Source organism: Branchiostoma floridae, chromosome 17 (assembly GCF_000003815.2).
Source record: "Branchiostoma floridae strain S238N-H82 chromosome 17, Bfl_VNyyK, whole genome shotgun sequence".
Taxonomy (NCBI): domain Eukaryota; kingdom Metazoa; phylum Chordata; class Leptocardii; order Amphioxiformes; family Branchiostomatidae; genus Branchiostoma; species Branchiostoma floridae.
This window is the reverse complement of record NC_049995.1, coordinates 13,457,716-13,476,323: the sequence shown is the minus strand read 5'-3', so window position 1 is coordinate 13,476,323 and position 18,608 is coordinate 13,457,716. Positions and strand designations below refer to the sequence as shown.

The 18,608-nt window shown below is 40.8% G+C and overlaps 2 protein-coding genes across 3 annotated transcripts; both read right to left on the bottom strand.

The window, feature by feature from the left end:
• Positions 1-1,614: 1,614 nt before the first annotated feature.
• Positions 1,615-7,928, bottom strand: LOC118404310. Its single transcript, XM_035803378.1, has 8 exons — positions 7,847-7,928; positions 5,730-5,918; positions 5,159-5,266; positions 3,705-3,806; positions 3,095-3,208; positions 2,507-2,617; positions 2,139-2,163; positions 1,615-1,755 (listed from the first exon to the last, which is right to left on the bottom strand). Exons 1-8 carry the CDS (start codon positions 7,926-7,928, stop codon positions 1,734-1,736), a joined length of 753 nt encoding a protein of 250 aa, XP_035659271.1. The 3' UTR covers positions 1,615-1,733.
• Positions 7,929-10,233: 2,305 nt separating this feature from the next.
• LOC118404781 lies at positions 10,234-18,594 on the bottom strand. Of its 2 annotated transcripts, XM_035804118.1 has the most exons (8): positions 18,438-18,594; positions 14,184-14,372; positions 13,617-13,724; positions 12,823-12,924; positions 12,474-12,593; positions 11,711-11,821; positions 10,791-10,815; positions 10,261-10,317 (listed from the first exon to the last, which is right to left on the bottom strand). In XM_035804118.1, the coding sequence occupies exons 1-8, from the start codon at positions 18,505-18,507 to the stop codon at positions 10,296-10,298; spliced, it is 747 nt and encodes a 248-aa protein (XP_035660011.1). In that variant the 5' UTR covers positions 18,508-18,594; the 3' UTR covers positions 10,261-10,295. The 2 variants fall into 2 exon arrangements, with proteins under 2 accessions (XP_035660012.1, XP_035660011.1); XM_035804119.1 differs by lacking the exon at positions 10,791-10,815 and having other exon boundaries at positions 10,234-10,317.
• Positions 18,595-18,608: the final 14 nt, after the last annotated feature.

The following is an 18,608-nucleotide window of genomic DNA, read 5'->3' as shown; positions in this document are numbered from 1 at the left end:
GACCTTTCACCCCCTTTCACTGCATGTAAACAACACCAAAACACCTAACTTCTAAGGCCTACTGCAGCCACAAATATCACTAAAAATCTGTTTTTTCAACATAATATAGAAACTACAACCCTTACCTATGCAGCCTTACCTATAATATGCACCTCCAAAATCCAAACATATCTCAAGAAAAACAATTTTACTGCCACTTTTCCCAAGCCTACCTAAGCATTCTGTATGGGCTAAAACTGGGTCATCTGCGCAAGTCCGGAAATACCGAAATTTGCCCCACACATCTTTTTCTCTTCATTATGATATCGACGGTGACCAAAAGAGACCTTGCGTGTAATGCTTTTCTAGGTCACTAGAAGGCGCAGGCGAAGGTGCAAGGTCTGCACATATGTGTTCTGTGTCAAGCCTGCGAGGGCTAGCACAACTTTTTCTAGACCTCCCGTTTGCTTTGAAGGAAGAACATAAATCAAGAATAGGTGGACATATATTCTAAGTTGTGCATTAAATGCCTAATGGGGGTCTTCCATGGATGAAAATGGATGTGTGTACATTTAGATAGAGAAAAACACATGCCAGTGTAATCCAAGTCACGGTTACTCTACATGTCTGTGAATATATAAGCATTCATCTACATGTAACATCAAGCTAGAGTAGAAAAGCAACATGCAAGCCAAAGTACAAAACGCCGTAAACTTGCAAGTATTAGAAGAATGTATACTTTTATTAGAAAGTGTAAAGAAACTCTATGTCTATTCAAAAGAACTCGCATTATAATGACATTTTATTCCAGCAAATGTACATACAGATAGAGGCTAATATTTCTGTTGCAAACACTCATTACGTAATTGTATTTTACGCACTACACACCTGATAGTCTGAATGCTTATTTTTGGTTGTCTTTAACCCAAACACAAAATATGGTCTAGATGTTGAATAATATGAAATGTATTTTGTCTAGTATAAGCATTACAACCGGTTTACTGGTGGACAGTTTGTTAATTTCTACATTGTATTACTAAATATTCCATATCATATACAGCAACAAATATTCAATATAACAAGTCATTTTTTGTAAAACAACCATCAAGCAAAGAAAGCAAAACAAACAATTGAAATGTAATCAAGTTTCATGCAAAGCCAGCAACGTACATAGTACGCTCACCTAATGTCTAACTAATATTCAATTTGACTAAAATGATATGTAGGTTTGTTTAGGTTTGCAGCATATTTCACTTTTCCATGTAAAATTCTTAATAAAAAAGTCCTATTACTCTTCACAATCAGCTCCAAATATATCACTTATATACATATGCAAAGAGATAAAGAATGCTAATATCCAAGCAGTTACCGTAGCATAAGTTTAAGATAGTATCAAAAGCTGGCAGAGGAGTGAAGCCGGCCTAGGAGTGCGTTTTCTACCGGTTACCGTTTGAATCCCTTTGGCGAGCTTTAGTACTATCTTATGGTACCGTAGGATCTGCTTGGAGATTAAAAGAATCCCGATGTCCTCAGTTTATAGTTCTGAGAATGGGATTGAAGCTCTCTAATCAGAGATGAACGGTTTTTGACTCTTGCCAACGTGGTGTAGGCAGCGGAACTTCGCATATTCAAAGACTATGGGTGATAGTTCTCATTTACTGCAAATGGACGGAATGATGGGTTGATGGAAGGATGGGTGATTTTTCTGGTAGATTTAGTTTTTCGTCTCTTCACCTCGTCGCCTTGTTGTTTCACTAATACTCCTGGACTTTTAAGCTGTGGAAGAAGAATGTAAGGAAATTATTAAATTCGTTATTCTTGCAATTTCGTCTTCAATAGAGTCATTTGATCAGACAGATGATGATGATGATCAATGTAGGGATTAGCAACAATCACATGATATTAAACTTGTTTGAATCATTGCCAACTACACAAAGATTGCGATGATATATTTTTTTTTACTTTAAGCTTTCTTTTTGCGCTGATATTTTTCATCCATTGTATTTGAACATAACCGGAGTCTATTAGAAGGCTAGATAATCATAAAACAATACAGCTACAGAATAATATTTTTGTTGCTTTGTAGCTCCACTTCAGGAAATATGAAAAGTATAACCGTGCCAAAACGGAAGCAAAGTAAAAATCATTTCTGAGCTTACCTCACATTATTTGTAGTCTCAGCAACTGAAAAGGACAGAACAAATACGATCAAAATAACAAATATCTAAAACGCACGACAATAGAGTTATTATAAGCGAACATCTAATACTGAAGTAAGCATGGTACTTGGAGTAACTAGTAGCAGTGCAAGGCATTGTGTCGTCCCTACGTATACTATTCTGGATAAGTGCGTTGGATTTAATAAGTCTCAGAGTACCGAAGTATATACTATATTAGGGAGTTTCTTTTCAGTAGGCTTTATTTCTTTAATCACTAAGATTGCCTTATTTTTGGGACAAACAACAAATAGTATTATGTAACACGGGTTTTGATCACACAGTGTGCGGAAGAAGGCTATGATGCTTACCTCTGGCGACTCTCTTCTTATGGGTAACAGCACGTGTGATGTACCAGATGATACATCCTGCCATCAAGCCGGTGCAGATAGAGCCCATAATCATACCGGGCCACTGGTAACCTGCAAGGTACGAGTCACAGAGTTTATCGTTACTACACAGCATGATGCGATAGAGCCCATAATCATACCGGGCCACTGGCACCCTGCATGGTACGAGTTACAGAGTTTATCGTTACTACTGTAACACAACATGATGCGATAGAGCCCAAAATCATACCGGGCCACTAGCAACCTGCAAGGTACGAGTTACAGAGTCAATCGTTAGTACACAATGTGATATGATAGAGCCCATAATCATACCGGGCCACTGGTAACAGTTCCAGTTGTACATGTGACCCACTAGCTTTCCTGGTCAATCAGAATGATTGCCAGAGGATCTGCTCTCAAGGTTAAGGAGTTAAAGTTATTGCAACGAGAAAGAGAGAGAGAGACAGAGAGACAGAAAAATATAAAGACAGAAAGAAAGATAGAGAGTGAGTGAGAGTAGTCGGCCCACCCAGTAACAATAACTTTTCTATTATTTGTTTCCATAGTTACCAGGTGCGACGTCGATAGCAGACATGATGGTTCCTGCGATGGCAGGCATCATTCCCACGCTGCAGAGGAGGGACATGGTCGTGTACGGGAAGTCCTTGTTTGTGGAACCGTCACCTACAAAATGTAATGAACGTCAAAGTTTACCGTACAAAAATTGTAACAAGCGCTATGTGCGACAACACGTTGTATCAGACTACAGGATGGTTACATTCATCTTGTACAATGTACTAACCAGGGATAAGCAGCAGTCCTAAGTAAGTACGTAGGTTGGTACAACGTACACGTGGTAGATTCTAAGCTACACAATATGTGGCAGAGGACACAATGAAGAGTTGTATGGTGGTCATGTTGCATACAAAGGGACACACACATGCGCCCAGTGTGTGTGTGTGTGTGTGTGTGTGTGTGTGTGTGTGTGTGTGTGCGTGTGTGCGTGCGTGCGTGCGTGCGTGCGTGTGCGTGCGTGCGTGTGCGTGTCTGTGTGAGTGCATATTTGTGTACACAAACTAAAATGAGTAAGTCAGTGTGCGTGTGCGTGTGCAGGTGTGTGTGTGTGTGTGTGTGTGCGTGCGTGCGTGTGTGTGTCTGCGTGTGTGTGTAACACACATACCGATGTGCTTCTTGGCCGAGAAGCCGGCAAATGCCGCGAAGAAGCTCAGCGCGGCCACGATGGACCCCTGGATCATAACGGTGGTAAACCCAGGCTGCCTGCCTAAAATACATTGAAGGGGACACGTTACAATTAAATCACTAAAGTTGGATAAAAAGGGAACTCTCCATTTAGTTCTAGAGATTAAAGTATCGCTGAAGCTTCGGAAGCGACTAGATGCACAAAATGGCCAAACTCCAGGCCACTAAAACGGCACTCTCGCCGTGCTGTCTCTGCGACTCTGCGACCTAACATTTTACAGATCACACAACGAATTCTATTGAAAAGAAACGAATCTTTCTACACTGTATGTGTTTTATTGTCTTCTCAGTCACATTCTTACATTTACGTTTTGTATGATATACCCAGTGTGAAAGCAAGGGTTACACATATCCTATTTAGGTCGCAGTGAGAGCGCAGCGCGATCGCCGTCTAATGGAAAGGCGTCCTAAAGCCGGCTTTTACAAATCAAGACCTTAGCTCGGCCGAGTTGTGGTCGAGATCTGTATTACGAGGAGGCATGACCCTGATGCCTACGAATAAATGGCAGAGTTTCTTCGTTGGCATCAGGGTCATACCTCCTCGGAATTTCTCGAGCTCACTGACAACTCGGCCGAGCTAAATTCTTGATTTGTAAAGGGGGCTTAAGCAGTTTACCCAAGCAACTGGATATGATTTGAAAACACCAAAATAATTCCCAGCTGCCTGAGTACCTTCTTTTTGCCGTATCTTACTACATGGACGTCTAACGTTCATCGACGTTCCGAAATGTCAATTGTGCAAAAGAACTTTTTTTTTTTTTTTTTTTTTTTTTTTTATTTTTATTTTTTTCACATTTTATTCTTCATTCACAATGTTACAATCAATGATACAATGAAGTGTGTAAGTAACCATGGTAACAAACAATAACAACATAGATTACGTCAAATATACACATATATATAACGAGCTATTATATTTTACATGTCCCCTGACTTCAGTACTACACTAGTACTGTCTGAAAAAAGTATGAACGTTGGCACTAAAGAACTTAGCTCCTCTCCCTTTATAAAATGCAACAAGTAAGTGCTCACGAAGGGAGAACAAAAGTATTAAATGGCAAGCATCGAAATACAAATAAAGAGCGGATACATCTGCATCTCAACAGTACCAGTCATATTGCCAGCTTGTGGGCAAGACAGCAATTACTCAAGACTTTGTTCTTCTTATTTCATACTATATATGTTCAGAAACATGGATATTTCAATTTATGTGCGACATTAACTTTAGGTCTGTCAAAAATGTTTGAAATATGTTGCTGTATAATTCTGTATTAGTATCTATATGTCTCAACCACTGTTTAAAAAAGAGAACTTTGCAATCGAGATTATCCTGCAAAAGAACTTTGTTATGATCTAGAAAGCGGCATGACTTACTGTTCCCGTTGTTGAATGGGATGGGAGCCAAAACAAGGCACGTTCCGGCGATTATCAGGTTGACCAGGGGTCCGATACTGGCCACGTGCTTCACGACTGTGTAGTTCACTGCAAACAGAGTGAAAAGACATGAAAATCAGAAAATATTCTCTTCAATGTAGAACATGTCATAGTTGAGTATGTAATATGGTAACATGTCGTTTCGCCACAATGTCAGTTTGCCACAAATGCCGTTGACGAAATGACGTTGTGGCGAAATCAACTGTAACCATGTAAGATTCTTGCTTTATGAATTGTACGAACTGGTCGCACACTGGACTTTTGAAGAGCTTCATACTTTATCGCCAGGTTACCCCACGGATGAAGGTGAACTAATCATAACGTTATACTTACTGCTTGCATCCGCTACGAGGATAGTCAACATCAGGATAATAGCCCAGATGGAACAAGCCTCATACACCAGCACAACTTCGTACCCAATCGAAATCACAGGTGTAGTGGTTGTTTATGTCGTATTTTATTACCTGGATGTCTAACCTTTATTGAAGTATGATATAACAGTTATACTTACTGCTTGCATCCGCTACAAGGATGGTCAACATCAGGATGATAGCCCAGATGGAGCAGGACTCGTACACCAGCACGATCTCGTACCGAATGGGAGGCACAGGTGCTGCAGTTGTGGCTGCAGTGGAGGGTGCTGCAGTACTGGGGGCTGCAGTAGAACCCGCTGCTGCAGTTGTTTGTCCCGACGTTGTGCCTGTAAACAAACAACAATAAACTTTACACTCAGATAAACAATTATGGGTTTATAACCCACCCCGAGGTGTATATGGTGCCATAACGCCTGGTCCTTTGCTACTGAATAAAACCACCGAGTGAGCGAGTGAGGGAGTGTTGATTCTGTTTAACACCGGGTTAGCCAGAATCTATGTGTTACGGCGTCATAACCAACATAGAATGGGGCCTTTTAATTGGTCCGTGGCGCATGTTTATACATGTCTGAGAATGGGCATTTAACTACATGGTATTGATAGAAAATAAACTTTAACTTTATCAACTTGATAGTAAACTCAATAAACATCGTTAACTATAACCATATTAGAGTAACGATGACAAATGATACCTGTAATTTCTGGTTATTTTGCTTATTTTTATTCTTTCAAGCTCATTTGTTTAATGCAAGGCCGTTTGACTCCACTACTGTCTCTATAGTCCCTTTTCTTTAACGGGCAACCTGATATTTTCTGGGACAAATGCACGCAGTTGTGTCTTTGTCTTTAATGACGCGTCCTACAGGTCACTTGATCAATTGACAGGTGAGTCCTGAACCGCACAGGTAACCCACAGGTCGCACCTGTCTGACTATTCACCTTTGCCATGAGGACCTTTTTTGCTTTTGGACAGACGGGAACAATGTAGCTCTGCTCTCAATTTTCTGACTTAATTTTAACAGTGTCACATACAAAGCACAGACAGAAGGTAAAGGTAGTCTTTTACCTCACCGACCGAAGTCGGGTACCCATTTTTTCACCTGTTTGAAATTGAGGAAGGTCGTGTAAAGTGCCATTCTCAAGGGCGCATCGTAGGACTCTAAGAGGCATGGCGAGCATAGACCTATACTATCTGCGGGTCTGAGCCCAACACTCGACGGCGCCATACACGACGACATGCATACGCAACTATCTATGTAGATATCGCGTAGTAGTTGGGTTCAGGACACCAGAAATCCTGTCTGTTATCAGGGCTTCGACAAGTCAGCTCTTCGGCAGTAGGGACGACATTCCCCCGAGGAAATTTTGCCTCAGTCCCCTGAATGGCAGCCTTGACTGTGTGAAGACATTTACAGCTACCAGTCCCGTGAAGTAAAAAGGTTAATGTCCCCTCGGGCATCTCTTTGGTGTGAATTGAAATTGAACACTATTGTCTTGTGTAAGCCAGAACAAAAGATATACATGCCCCTGATCAGAGACTTGAGATACCGACAGGCTACCGCGTCCACACACCGGTTCCCTCGGATCTCTGACGCCCAAGAGGCCGCGGCGATAACTTAGTCTGCCCCTTATAAGTAGGGGACGGACTATCCTCAAAACTTATAAATAACGTTTGCACACTCCCGATTCCAAAATCCTCCCATTTCTCATATAAACATTCACTGTATACTGACTATGAGGAGATAGGTCATTTGGGCATCAAAGGCATTTAGATTTACGCACCTGGATATAGCTATTAGACTTTCAAAGACTTTTGACTTTGAGGTGATAAATAAAAAATGCTGGCTGTCAGCATTATAAGCTAGGTTTAAATCATGATCACGTTATGATATGATCCATCTTTAGTGCTTTGACATAACGTTTACATTCGAATCCGCCGTGGGATTTCTTTCTCACTAGTGCAACTATAAACTGTATGATATAATCTTATGTATAATACACAGAAAGCGAGTAGATCAGTACACAATAAGCTCTGTCTTCCTTAACTGAAGAAAGTACATTGTATGCAAGTATGCAAGAACCGAATAGCGATTTAAGACAACTATAGCTACCTGTCAGAAGTCGGCTGAATGTTGTGCAAACATTTGCTACTGTACTGATAGATAAGAAAGCCCACAATTCTTTTGTGTTAGACCAAGGAGGTTGAAAAGAGGGACCTTCTTGGATAGACTTTTCGAACGAAGATTTAACTCACCGATAGAAAACGCCAGTTGTATCAGCACCACTAGAGCTGCCGAAGTCAGGAGTCGGCGGGTAGAACGAAACGTGGCGGCCATTTTTGCTCTTCTTCACAACAACAGTCCTGTCGTTTTGCGTGCGTGGTTGAACCGGTCTGCTTAGCTGATTTGTTTGGGTAGTTGTTATATATACCCGACGCATAGACGTCCAGTAGGGCGTGCAAGACTCAAACACAGCAAGTTGCTGAGTCACCAAGTCACGCCCCGGCTCGTTTTACGTCAAATACGTCACTTTGACGGCCGTTTGCCATGACGACACCTCGATCAGGTTTCGTCCTATAGATCTGTGATAGGTTGTTGCTATGACGATGCGTGGATCGGGTTTCATCCTATAGATCTGTGATAGGTTGTTGCTATGACGACGCGTGGATCGGGTTTCGTCAAATGCCCCAGTTTGAGGGATTGTCAGTCAGTTTACCGTGCGGTCGATTTGAATAACAACAGCCACCAATATGTACTGTGTCATATTTTAGCGTGATAAATTTTCCCTATAGACCATCTGGAGCGATCAACACAACATACTTTCTGCAGTAAAATTTGATACTCCGTCAGGGCTCTCCAGATTAAAACTTTACAAACATTACAATGACAGATTTGTTGATTACTGTTGACTACTGTCTGCTGAAAGCTGACTTACCTCAAAGAATACGATTTGATCTACCCTAAATGATGGTAGAATGTTTGATACCTTTAATTTGAAGTTATTAACTTCTTTTTTATGCCAGTCCTTATGTTCCAGACGTTTATGACAGTATAAGGAACACGATTACTTCTTCTTCAATCTGCTTTTCATAAATCAATACATGAACCCGCGTTCAAGCATGTGATACTTAATTTATTATCTCTTTCACAATGTCTTTTAAAACGTCTCCTTCTAAATTTATTTCATCGTATCAGCTATCGGGTATCTGTCATTCTACCATGACAACACAGATCCAAAACACTAATACAAGTCAAGTCAAGTTTATTTCACAACGATTGCATTAGGTACAATGTATGGCAAAAAACATGTATTACTACTAACAGCTACAAACTATCTACATTAGCATACTAATCTAACATCATTACTGTTTACCAGCGTGGTTTTACGTGACACGAATCTACGACCGTGAACAAAAATACGTGCTATGAAAGTGCCGGAAAAATCTTCAAACGTAGAAAATGTAAAGAAACATTTGTTACGACATATTAAAAATAAACACTCTCCAAGCAGAGATTAAGCTCCAGATGTTTTTGACGTTTTTAGTTGTTTTGCAATACAAGATACAATACAAAAGAAAAACAACTAAAAAAAAAGTCAAAAAACAGACGAAGCCTAACTTCTGCTCGGAGAGTAGTTCTACATTGTGGACTGCAGCACTAAATATTCCATGTCATAGGCCATTCTCCCACAAGATAACCATCAATGAAAGAAAGAAAACTCATACAAAAACTAAAGTATCGTGCAATGCCCATGAAGGCACTATGTACAAAGTACATTAATGTCTGGATAGTATTCAATTTGAATAATATGACATGTACGGTTGAGACAATTGGGAGTATATTTCACTTATCTAGAGATGTAATAATGAGACTCTTTACTAAAAGCTCTAAATATATCGCTGGTTCGTTCGACAGCACATATTCTAGCCTGACTAAATATGCGAATAAAGCTTCCAGTAGCCTTCCAAAGGGTAGGCTCCCATAGAATCTTGATGACCAACATTAAGTCAGGAGAATTGAGAACATCCTATTCCTAATGATTTGAGCATGTGCGCAAACATGGACTAACTATTCCCTGAGAATTGTCTGTTACCATGGTGATGGAGGTGTGATGAGTGGTTTCCATGGTGACACTTTATCTAGAATCCTGATGACCAACATTTCTAAGTCAAGAGAATATTGAGAACATCCTATTCATAATGATGTATGCATATGTGCAAACATGGACTAACTATTTCCTGAGAATTGTCTGTTACCATGGTGATGGAGGTGTGATGAGCGGTTTCCATGGTAACACAGAATCTTCAGCTCCTGATAGACTGACATTCAAAGTGACAAAGAATCCTGAGGTCCTGTCTGCACGTCATGGAATGGGAATCAGTGCCAAACAAAAGTTAATACGTATTCCAAGACCATTGGTATAGTTTTAACTTATACAGTGGAAGCCAGATAATTGCACAACGGATTAACGCACACTTCTATTAACTGCACGGAATACCAAAATCCCAAACCGCTGCGGTCCAGCTGGATAACTTTGCATTATTGCACCCGCTGGATAATTGCACCTAACCCACTGACAAATAGGCCGTGCAATTAAGCGGCTTCTACTGTAGCAAGTGGATGGAGGGATGGGTTGATGTAGAGATGGGTGGGTTTTCTGGCAGTTTACTCGTCTCCTTTCTTCGTCACCTTGTTGCCGCACTATTACTGGACGTTGACGTTCATGCTGTAGGACGAATAATTTAAAAAATTATTAAATTCGTGATTTATTTATTCATCTATTAGGAAATCTGACAAGTACATTACAGATACTCTCAGGCAGCGTTGCTGATATTGGCGTCTACAAGCAGGGACAGACAAATGCACAAGAATAGTAATATAACGTTACACTGGCATGATACATGTGTACTTGCAATATTTGCCTTCTTAGCTTCTATCGCAACATTTCATCAGATTGGAGGGGCCAGAGTTTGTACTAATTGTTGCGAGCTAAGAAAAGAATTACAATATTTTTTGCTAAACTCATAGCATTTTTAGAAGCATAGCCAAAGTCTGTCTGAAGCCAGGTAAGCCCAAAAATAACGCAGCTACGTATACAGAATTACATTTTATTTTACAGTTTCTCCTCGGAGCCGATTTATACTGTATCAATGCCAAAACTGAAGCAGGGTTAAAAGTCTACATGATTTTTGTGCTTACCTGACAGTATTTTTATCTTCAACAGCTGAAAAAAAAAACAACAGAATTATCAATCAACGTGACACATGATCAAAATTGTTGCCAATTCGCAATAAAGTTGCCAATTCTCTCAAGGCAGCAAGGGACTGTAGTGTGTCTACTGTATGAATGAGCTTTGGGAGGCAGATGAAGACTATATATGATAGAAGGCGAAACGCATTTTATTTCAAACTGCCCCTTCTATGATCAAGAGAGAAAAGAACTCTTAAAAGAAGCCACCAAATTCTATCCTAATATCTCAACGTTCAGATAAAAAGAAAACTATTCTCCTTTTAATGTCGCACATTACATAAAAAGTGGAATCTTTCGTCTTCTACTCCCTCAGAAAAAGAAGTCAAACCCAATAAGTTACATCTTTATGTTAGACTAGAATAGTCGCTTACTATACTGTCTTCATTATTTGTCTGTCATTTTTTGTCACTTGCAATTAGCCCTCGGGCAAGAATTTGCATTGTAGTAGAATGTAGTTTGTACAAGAAAGAGAGAGCTGAAGTCTATACACTAAAAGAACCTATGTTCCCCCACTTCATACAACTTAGTAATATAGACAAATTTATATTCCTTATGAATCTAGACAAACCTTTGCTTATAAAGCATATCTGTTCTTACATTTTCAATATCACAAAGAAACGAGAAGAAGTCGAAATTACGTAGTAGAATACGATTCTTGAGTATTGTAGATTCATTGTATATATTTCATGTATTTTTTGTTGTGACTTGTACTGAACCCAGTGGGTATGTAATCTTCATTCATTCATTCATTCATTCATTCATTCATTCATTCATTCATTCATTCATTCATTCATTCATTCATTCATTCATTCATTCATTCATTCATTCATTCATTCATTCAATAAACTTTATTCAATGGTATGCCTCACCTTTGGCGGCCATGTTCTTCCCTGTCATAGCGCGTGTGGTATACCAGATCAAGTTTGTCGTCATCAGTCCGGTGCAGATGCAGCCAACGATAATACCGGGCCACTGGTACCCTGAAAAGTACGAGTTACGAACTGTATCGGTGGTACGAACCGAACATCACATTTTATAAGTACATGATAACAGCGAATGACAAGGGAAACTTTACATAGGTACATGTAGAAGCTTAAGTATGAGACCCGGTGAATGGATAATACAGTGGAAGCCGCTTAATTGCACATCCAGTTTGCGTGTGCAACAATGCGAAGTTACCCAGTTGGACCGCACCGCCACGAGATTTGGGGATTCCGTGCAATTCACCGAAGTGTGCGTTTATCCGACGTGCAATTAACTGGCTTCCACTGTACTCAAAACAATGGTCCATTTCGCTACAAAGGAATCTGTTTGGTGGAGTATCTTATCTTCAAGTTAACAACTGCGTCTGTTAAGTTAGACCAAGTTTGATTGTAGAAACTTGATAAAAATTACTATCAACTCTCCTCTTCTTCGCCGCTGCTATTTTCTTGGACCAATAAGCCCCAAAGCACGTGAAAGCCTGTCGCCATAGTGACAGTATAATCTGTTCATTTTCTAATCGGTCCAGCATCCGGTCCAATGAATTTTTCGGGTCCGGTTTTTCTGAACCGGTCCAAGAAGAAAAGCCGGTTTTGTACCGGTACCCAGCCCTAATCAAGGATATAACTATATTCTTGTTTCTATCCTTACCTTCCGCGACGTTGAGTGCGGAGAAGATGGTCCCCGCGATGGCAGGCATCATTCCGACGGTACCCAGCAGAGACAGAGTTGTCTGCGGCATGCCGTATCCGTTTGTTGGAGTAAATTCACCTGTACAAAGTCAAAGTTTAGTTTACAACATTCTTAGGCTTAGGTCACATTTCCAAAGCGTGGTCCTCCAGTGATTTCAAAAGCCCACTCTCAGCCCATACTACACACTATTGTATTTAATGGCACTGTAGTTATGTGCATATAACGTTACCAGTAGATGCCATATTTTGTACCATGTACAATCGTTGTGCAATACGTAAGTTTCTTTTGCATAAGTTCCGACACTTACCAATATTCTGCTTGACCTTGTAGCCGGAAAATGCCGCGAAGAAACTCAGAACAGCACAGACGGTAGACTGGATCATAAGGGCGGTAAACCCACCCTGCTCATCTAAAACACATTAAAAACGGGAAAAGAATGGTAAGATTATGGCAAAAAGCAGTTACTCAAGCAACTTGATCAGGGGTGCCTAAGCATTTGCACGAAATCCTATGAGATTCGTAACAATATTATGTAATACGCACGAACCTTATGAAAATCGCACGAACCACTATGCGAAATCGTACGAACCTTATGTGATTTGCACACTGATTTGCACGAACATTATGCGAACGACGTAATGTCACGTGACCCGGCGGTGGTCGGGGGATTTCGCATAAGGTTCGTGCAAATCGCATAAGGTTCGTGCGTTTTCACATGGATTCGTGGGTATCATATAATGTTCGTACGAATCTCATAGGGCTTGTGCAAATGCTTAGGCACCCCTGTTGATATGATTTTGGGAACGGCCAGACGTTTCAGATAGCATCCACTATCTTTCGTCAGTGACGCTGAAGTGATCTGGAAGAACCCTAACTATGAATGAAGACATGTTTAGATGTCCAATAGGAGACATTGTAAGACAGTCAAGCTGAAGATAATTTGGATTCCAATAGAAGCAAAGGTAAAGCAAAGTCAAGCTGAAGACAATTTTGGATTTCAATGAAAAGGTTAATAGAGTTGTCATCTACTAGTGACTTCTTTTCAAACGTAATAAACTGTAAAAAACATGAATAGGTACATAAATCCAAAAGTTTACTCACTGCTTCCGTTATTAGGTGAGATGGGGGCCAAAATCATCGGGACCGCGCAAAGCAGCATGCCGATGATAGGGCCAACAATGGCCACGTTCTTCACAACGGTGAAGTTCACTGTAAGAGAAGATGTATTAATTCATCTATTTATGTATTTTGTAAATTATTAAATTCAATAATCATTAAGGCTCTTTCCTTAAGTAGTTTATCAACTGATTTCCAACGGGATCCTGGATCAATTTACAATAAATCATGATCAATCATCATGAACATACAATTTACAGCACATAAAACGTAAATAATTGAACATAGTAATGAATCATCTAACAACTTCAAACATATTGAAAACTAATAACTCAAAGACATTCATTGTAGAATTATAGGGCTTATCGCATTAATAATCACATAGATAGAACAAAACAAGCAAAGACCAAGTCTTTAAATTAAATTCAGTAAGAACAGAAAAATGTCAGAAACGGTCCCTTCATTTTACAACCAAGGCATCTTCATGTACAAATTTTCTTAAATTTCTCTTTCTCTTTCTCTCTCTCTTTCTCTCTGTGTGTATGTACTTACTGCTTGCATCAGCCACGAGCATGGTCAAAATCAGGATAATAGCCCAGATGGAAATGGCCTCATACACCAGCACTACTTCGTAGCGCATGAGAGAGACCGGTGCAGCGGTAGTTGCTGCAGTAGAAGGCGCTGCAGTACTGGGGGCTGCAGTAGAACCTGCGGCTGCAGTCGTTTGTGCTGACGTTGTGCCTGCAGAAATAGATAAATAAATAGATCAGCACACTAGCTGACACAACAGGGACGGGGGCCGATACCGTTTGCCAGGCGACTTGTCTTTACTTGAGTCCCGTGTCTCTAGGTCACGTGCAAGTGTAAGTGAATCAAATCCTGACAAAGGTCGACGGATGTGCCACCGAAAAATCGAGTTAAGCATTTTGTTCGGGTTGAATGACATTTATAAACTCCAGTAATAAAAATAGACTCAGATAAAGAATCGACATTTAACTATATTACATTGCGAAACAAGACACATCAACTATGAGGTAGTAATAAGAAATCATATTATACATGTTCCTATTAGATTGGGATTAATTTGGGACAACTGCAGCTGGTTGCGTGCGGTTTCTGATTCCCATAGGTTATTTTATACTAAAAAAACTGACTATAACAGTATTGAATCTAAATCGTTTACATCCTTATCATGTTCCTGCGAACTTTGACAATGTTGCCAATAATCAACAAGTGACCGTAGGTAACATAGTCTGTGACGTCGGTCTGGTATATGTTGGTTGTTTTGTCTTCTTTGGTGTGTGACGTTGTGCTTATATCCTATATGATTCTTTTCATGGTGTTAGATATATCGTTGTATCTAAAGTTGCCTAATATTTCTGTGTCATGTGAATCTTACTAAACAGGTATGGATTGTGAGATAACATGTGGCCAAAGTCAAAAAGATATGGTGACGATAAGTTACCGGATGGTCTACTCTAATACACAGGCACATTCACACACAGACACACCTACAAGACCGACAGGCAGACTGACAAACGCACCAAGTATTAACATGTTTCTGTTATGGACGTAATAAGTATGAAGCACGGAATAGGACCTTGATGTTTCTTAGTCGAAGTCCGGGAATATAATATGGCTAAACTTCATTTGGGACGAGAATTCTTACACGCTTCATTGCAAACGGCGACAGGAGGTATTTGATTGACAGGGTCATTAGTGGAACATTAGATGTCGGTTCCCATGTCCCACATACGATAACACACAGCTGTTGATGATGAACTGTGCGATAAGTTTTTAACTAGTGTGAAGCCATAAGGTAGCATGACACAGTGTTAATGGGTGAATCCCGGGGTCCATGATGCTGGTACATAAAGTAGTACGGATAAACTTGTTGAATAAGAGGTAGAAAGCAAACGCGCGTAAAATTCTTGCACATATCGCGCATCTGCTTAACTATACCCAATTACCTCAACGGGCACCATATGCAGACATGGGCCAATACACTGTGAAACGTACAATTTGCAGGGGTGATTTCTGAAATTATTACATACATAATAAAAACAGCTGCCGAAAAAATAAAACACCTTGCATCATCGTCCAACTATGTGTAGAGAACCTGCCAAACCACAAACGTATGCGACAACGGGAACATGCAGATATAGATGCGAACGCGCGTTACATTGACGACCAGAGAACATCACGCATCTGCTTGCAATATCTCAATTACAGCATGACCCATATACAGGGGATCTGGACTAATACACCGAAAGATGAACATTTTGTAGGGGTGTTATTTTTATTGCGTCCCTAATAAAACCAACTGCCGCAAAAAAAAACAAAAAAAAACAACGTGCATCATCGTCAACCTCAGTGCAGATGACCTGCCAAACAACGTACGTATGCGACAACGGGAAGATGCAGATACCGATGCGAACGCGAATAACTTTGACGATCAGGTAACACCACGCATCTGCTTGACAAATTCCAATGACACCATGACCCACATACAGAGGATCTGGACCAAAACACCGCAAGACGAACAAATTGTAGGGGTGTTATTTTTATAAAATCCATAATAAAACCACCTGCCGCAAAAAAAAGTTCACGTGCATCATCGTCAACCTCAGTACAAAGGACCTGCCAAACCACATAGAATTCAGACAACGGGAACATACAGATACAGCTGCGAACGCGCGTAAACGTGACAAAACTAAAAGTCTGTCGACCAGAGGGTCTGGTCACAGACTAATAATTGTGTTTTCTATCAAGGTAGGCGCTTCACGATATCAATCTGCTAGTACATGTATATAGGTTTTAGACAGCAAGCTCTTATCGGAGTCTGGGTGGGGCTTGCGGGTTAAGTCTCTTCTTATGTCCCCTTTGGAGGGATATTTTCGGATACAAATATACGCAAGGTATCAAAAGTTACAAGGAACGGGCGTGCCTTTGTCTATAAGGACGCGCTCTACGGGTCACTGAAGGGTACGCGGTGAGCCGTAATTACGTAGGGAACCCACTGGTACATACAATATATTTGTCTAACATTTCAACTTTGCCAAACTGACGGTATTGAATGGCCGCAAATGTTTAATATTTAGAAACGTAGCTGACGATTTTTCGTTTATGTTTAATTATTCCGGAGATAACAAAGAAAATGCGTATATTTTCTAAAGCAACACTCTTGTAGTCTCGTCTGTATAAACAATATGTCATAATATCATAAATTTGATTTTAAGTAAGAAAGTCAGTGGATTTTATGGACATGTATCACCTACCTATATGAGCTTGTTATAATGTCGTTATGTACTTTAACTTCATCTGTAAACCAAACAGTTCTTAGCGACAATAATATTGTTTCTCTAATGCGCTATTCTGAGCAATCAAATCCGGCTTACGTAAGATTGTAAATACTGAATCGTTTTTATTTGTACATTAGTCAGATTATTTACCGAGCAGCCTCACTGCTGTGGATACAGTGAGCGGCTGTGTTTGAGATCATTCATACTGTGTTGTGAAAGTTGCAGGACAAGTCTCCAGAAATATGTTGTTCTCGTATTTCCAAAAATAATTAGAGCGAGACATCGCAAATATCGCCCGCAGGCAGTCGCACGCCATTTCGTGACAAACCTAGTTTCTCAAGCAGAATTTAAATCATTATCTGTTCCTCTTTTAGGTTGGCTCATAGTAAGGGCGTGGTGACATAGGTCGTGCGATCGTCAGGATTTCGTCCTACGTACGATCGCTAACTTCGGGCATTTTGTAGGACAAAACTGCAAATTTCAATTGTCTTGGTACAAAAAATGCTGTTTTGGATCCATGTCGGTGGCTTGCTCTGCTTGAAAATCCCATGGCATCAAAACCGTATGACGATAGCACGACCTATCTGACCGCCCCCTTATTCGGACAGCTATTTCAGATGTTTACAGCGACAATCGGGGCGGGGTCCCCTCTCTCAGCCTTGCTTGCTAGGAGGTTAACAATAGTTGCGAAGGGTGCGGTCACATAGTTCGTGCGATCGTCGTACGATTTTGACGCCATGGCATTCTCAGGCAGGCTTTGGCAGAGCCAACCACCGACAAGAATCAGCATTTCGTGTCGAAAGACAGCTGGACTTTGCAGGACATGTGCATGGCTGTCAAAAGAAATTCCCCAATTCCCGATCGTACGATGTTTGTGACAGTGCCCAAATCACAAGGACACTTCAAGTCGGTTTATTTATTTACCAGCCAGGGCTGCCCAACTAAGGGCTAATCCTGGGTCGGTTCATGTCGGTTCCCTCGGCGACCAAAGCCCTAAAGGCCGACAACACAGCTTTGTCAGTCCATTAGACCCCGGTTTGGATGGGGAAACAACATGGAATCCTGGATTCCGTTGACAGGACTCAGGCCAGCAATGCTTCGGCACCATGACCAACATGCCTAATGTCCAAGCAGATCTTACGATTCTTGTTCTTGTTTATGTGTAAATACTGGGTAACACCCCTTAGTGTTGGGGCAATCCATCCAGGGCGCAAACGATGGCATAAGATAGTACCAAACTGGCGAAGGAATGTAGTCAGCCAAGAGGTGAACATTTGCCATGTAGGTAAACACATTCCTAGGCCGGCTTCACTCCTCTGCCAGCTTTTGATACTATATTCTAAATGCTACCGTAGGATCTGCCTGGAGATTACAACATGCCCTTAAGATTTTTTTCTCACTTCCCCGGAGGGCGTGTACAGTATGGAGGACATTTACGACATTTACCTGTCTTTATGATATGATTAAATCTTCTGACGTTGATTTAACGAAGACTGTAACTCACCGATGGAGAGGAGTTGTATCAGCACCAGCAGAGCTGCTGTCGCAAGGAGTCGGCGAAACGTGGCGGCCATTTTTGCTCGTTTTTTTAATCACCAAACCCGGTCTGAGGTAAGTTCCTTGACCTGTGCGTGGATTCACCTGGCAGTGTCCCCTGACAGTTTGGGTGGTTCTT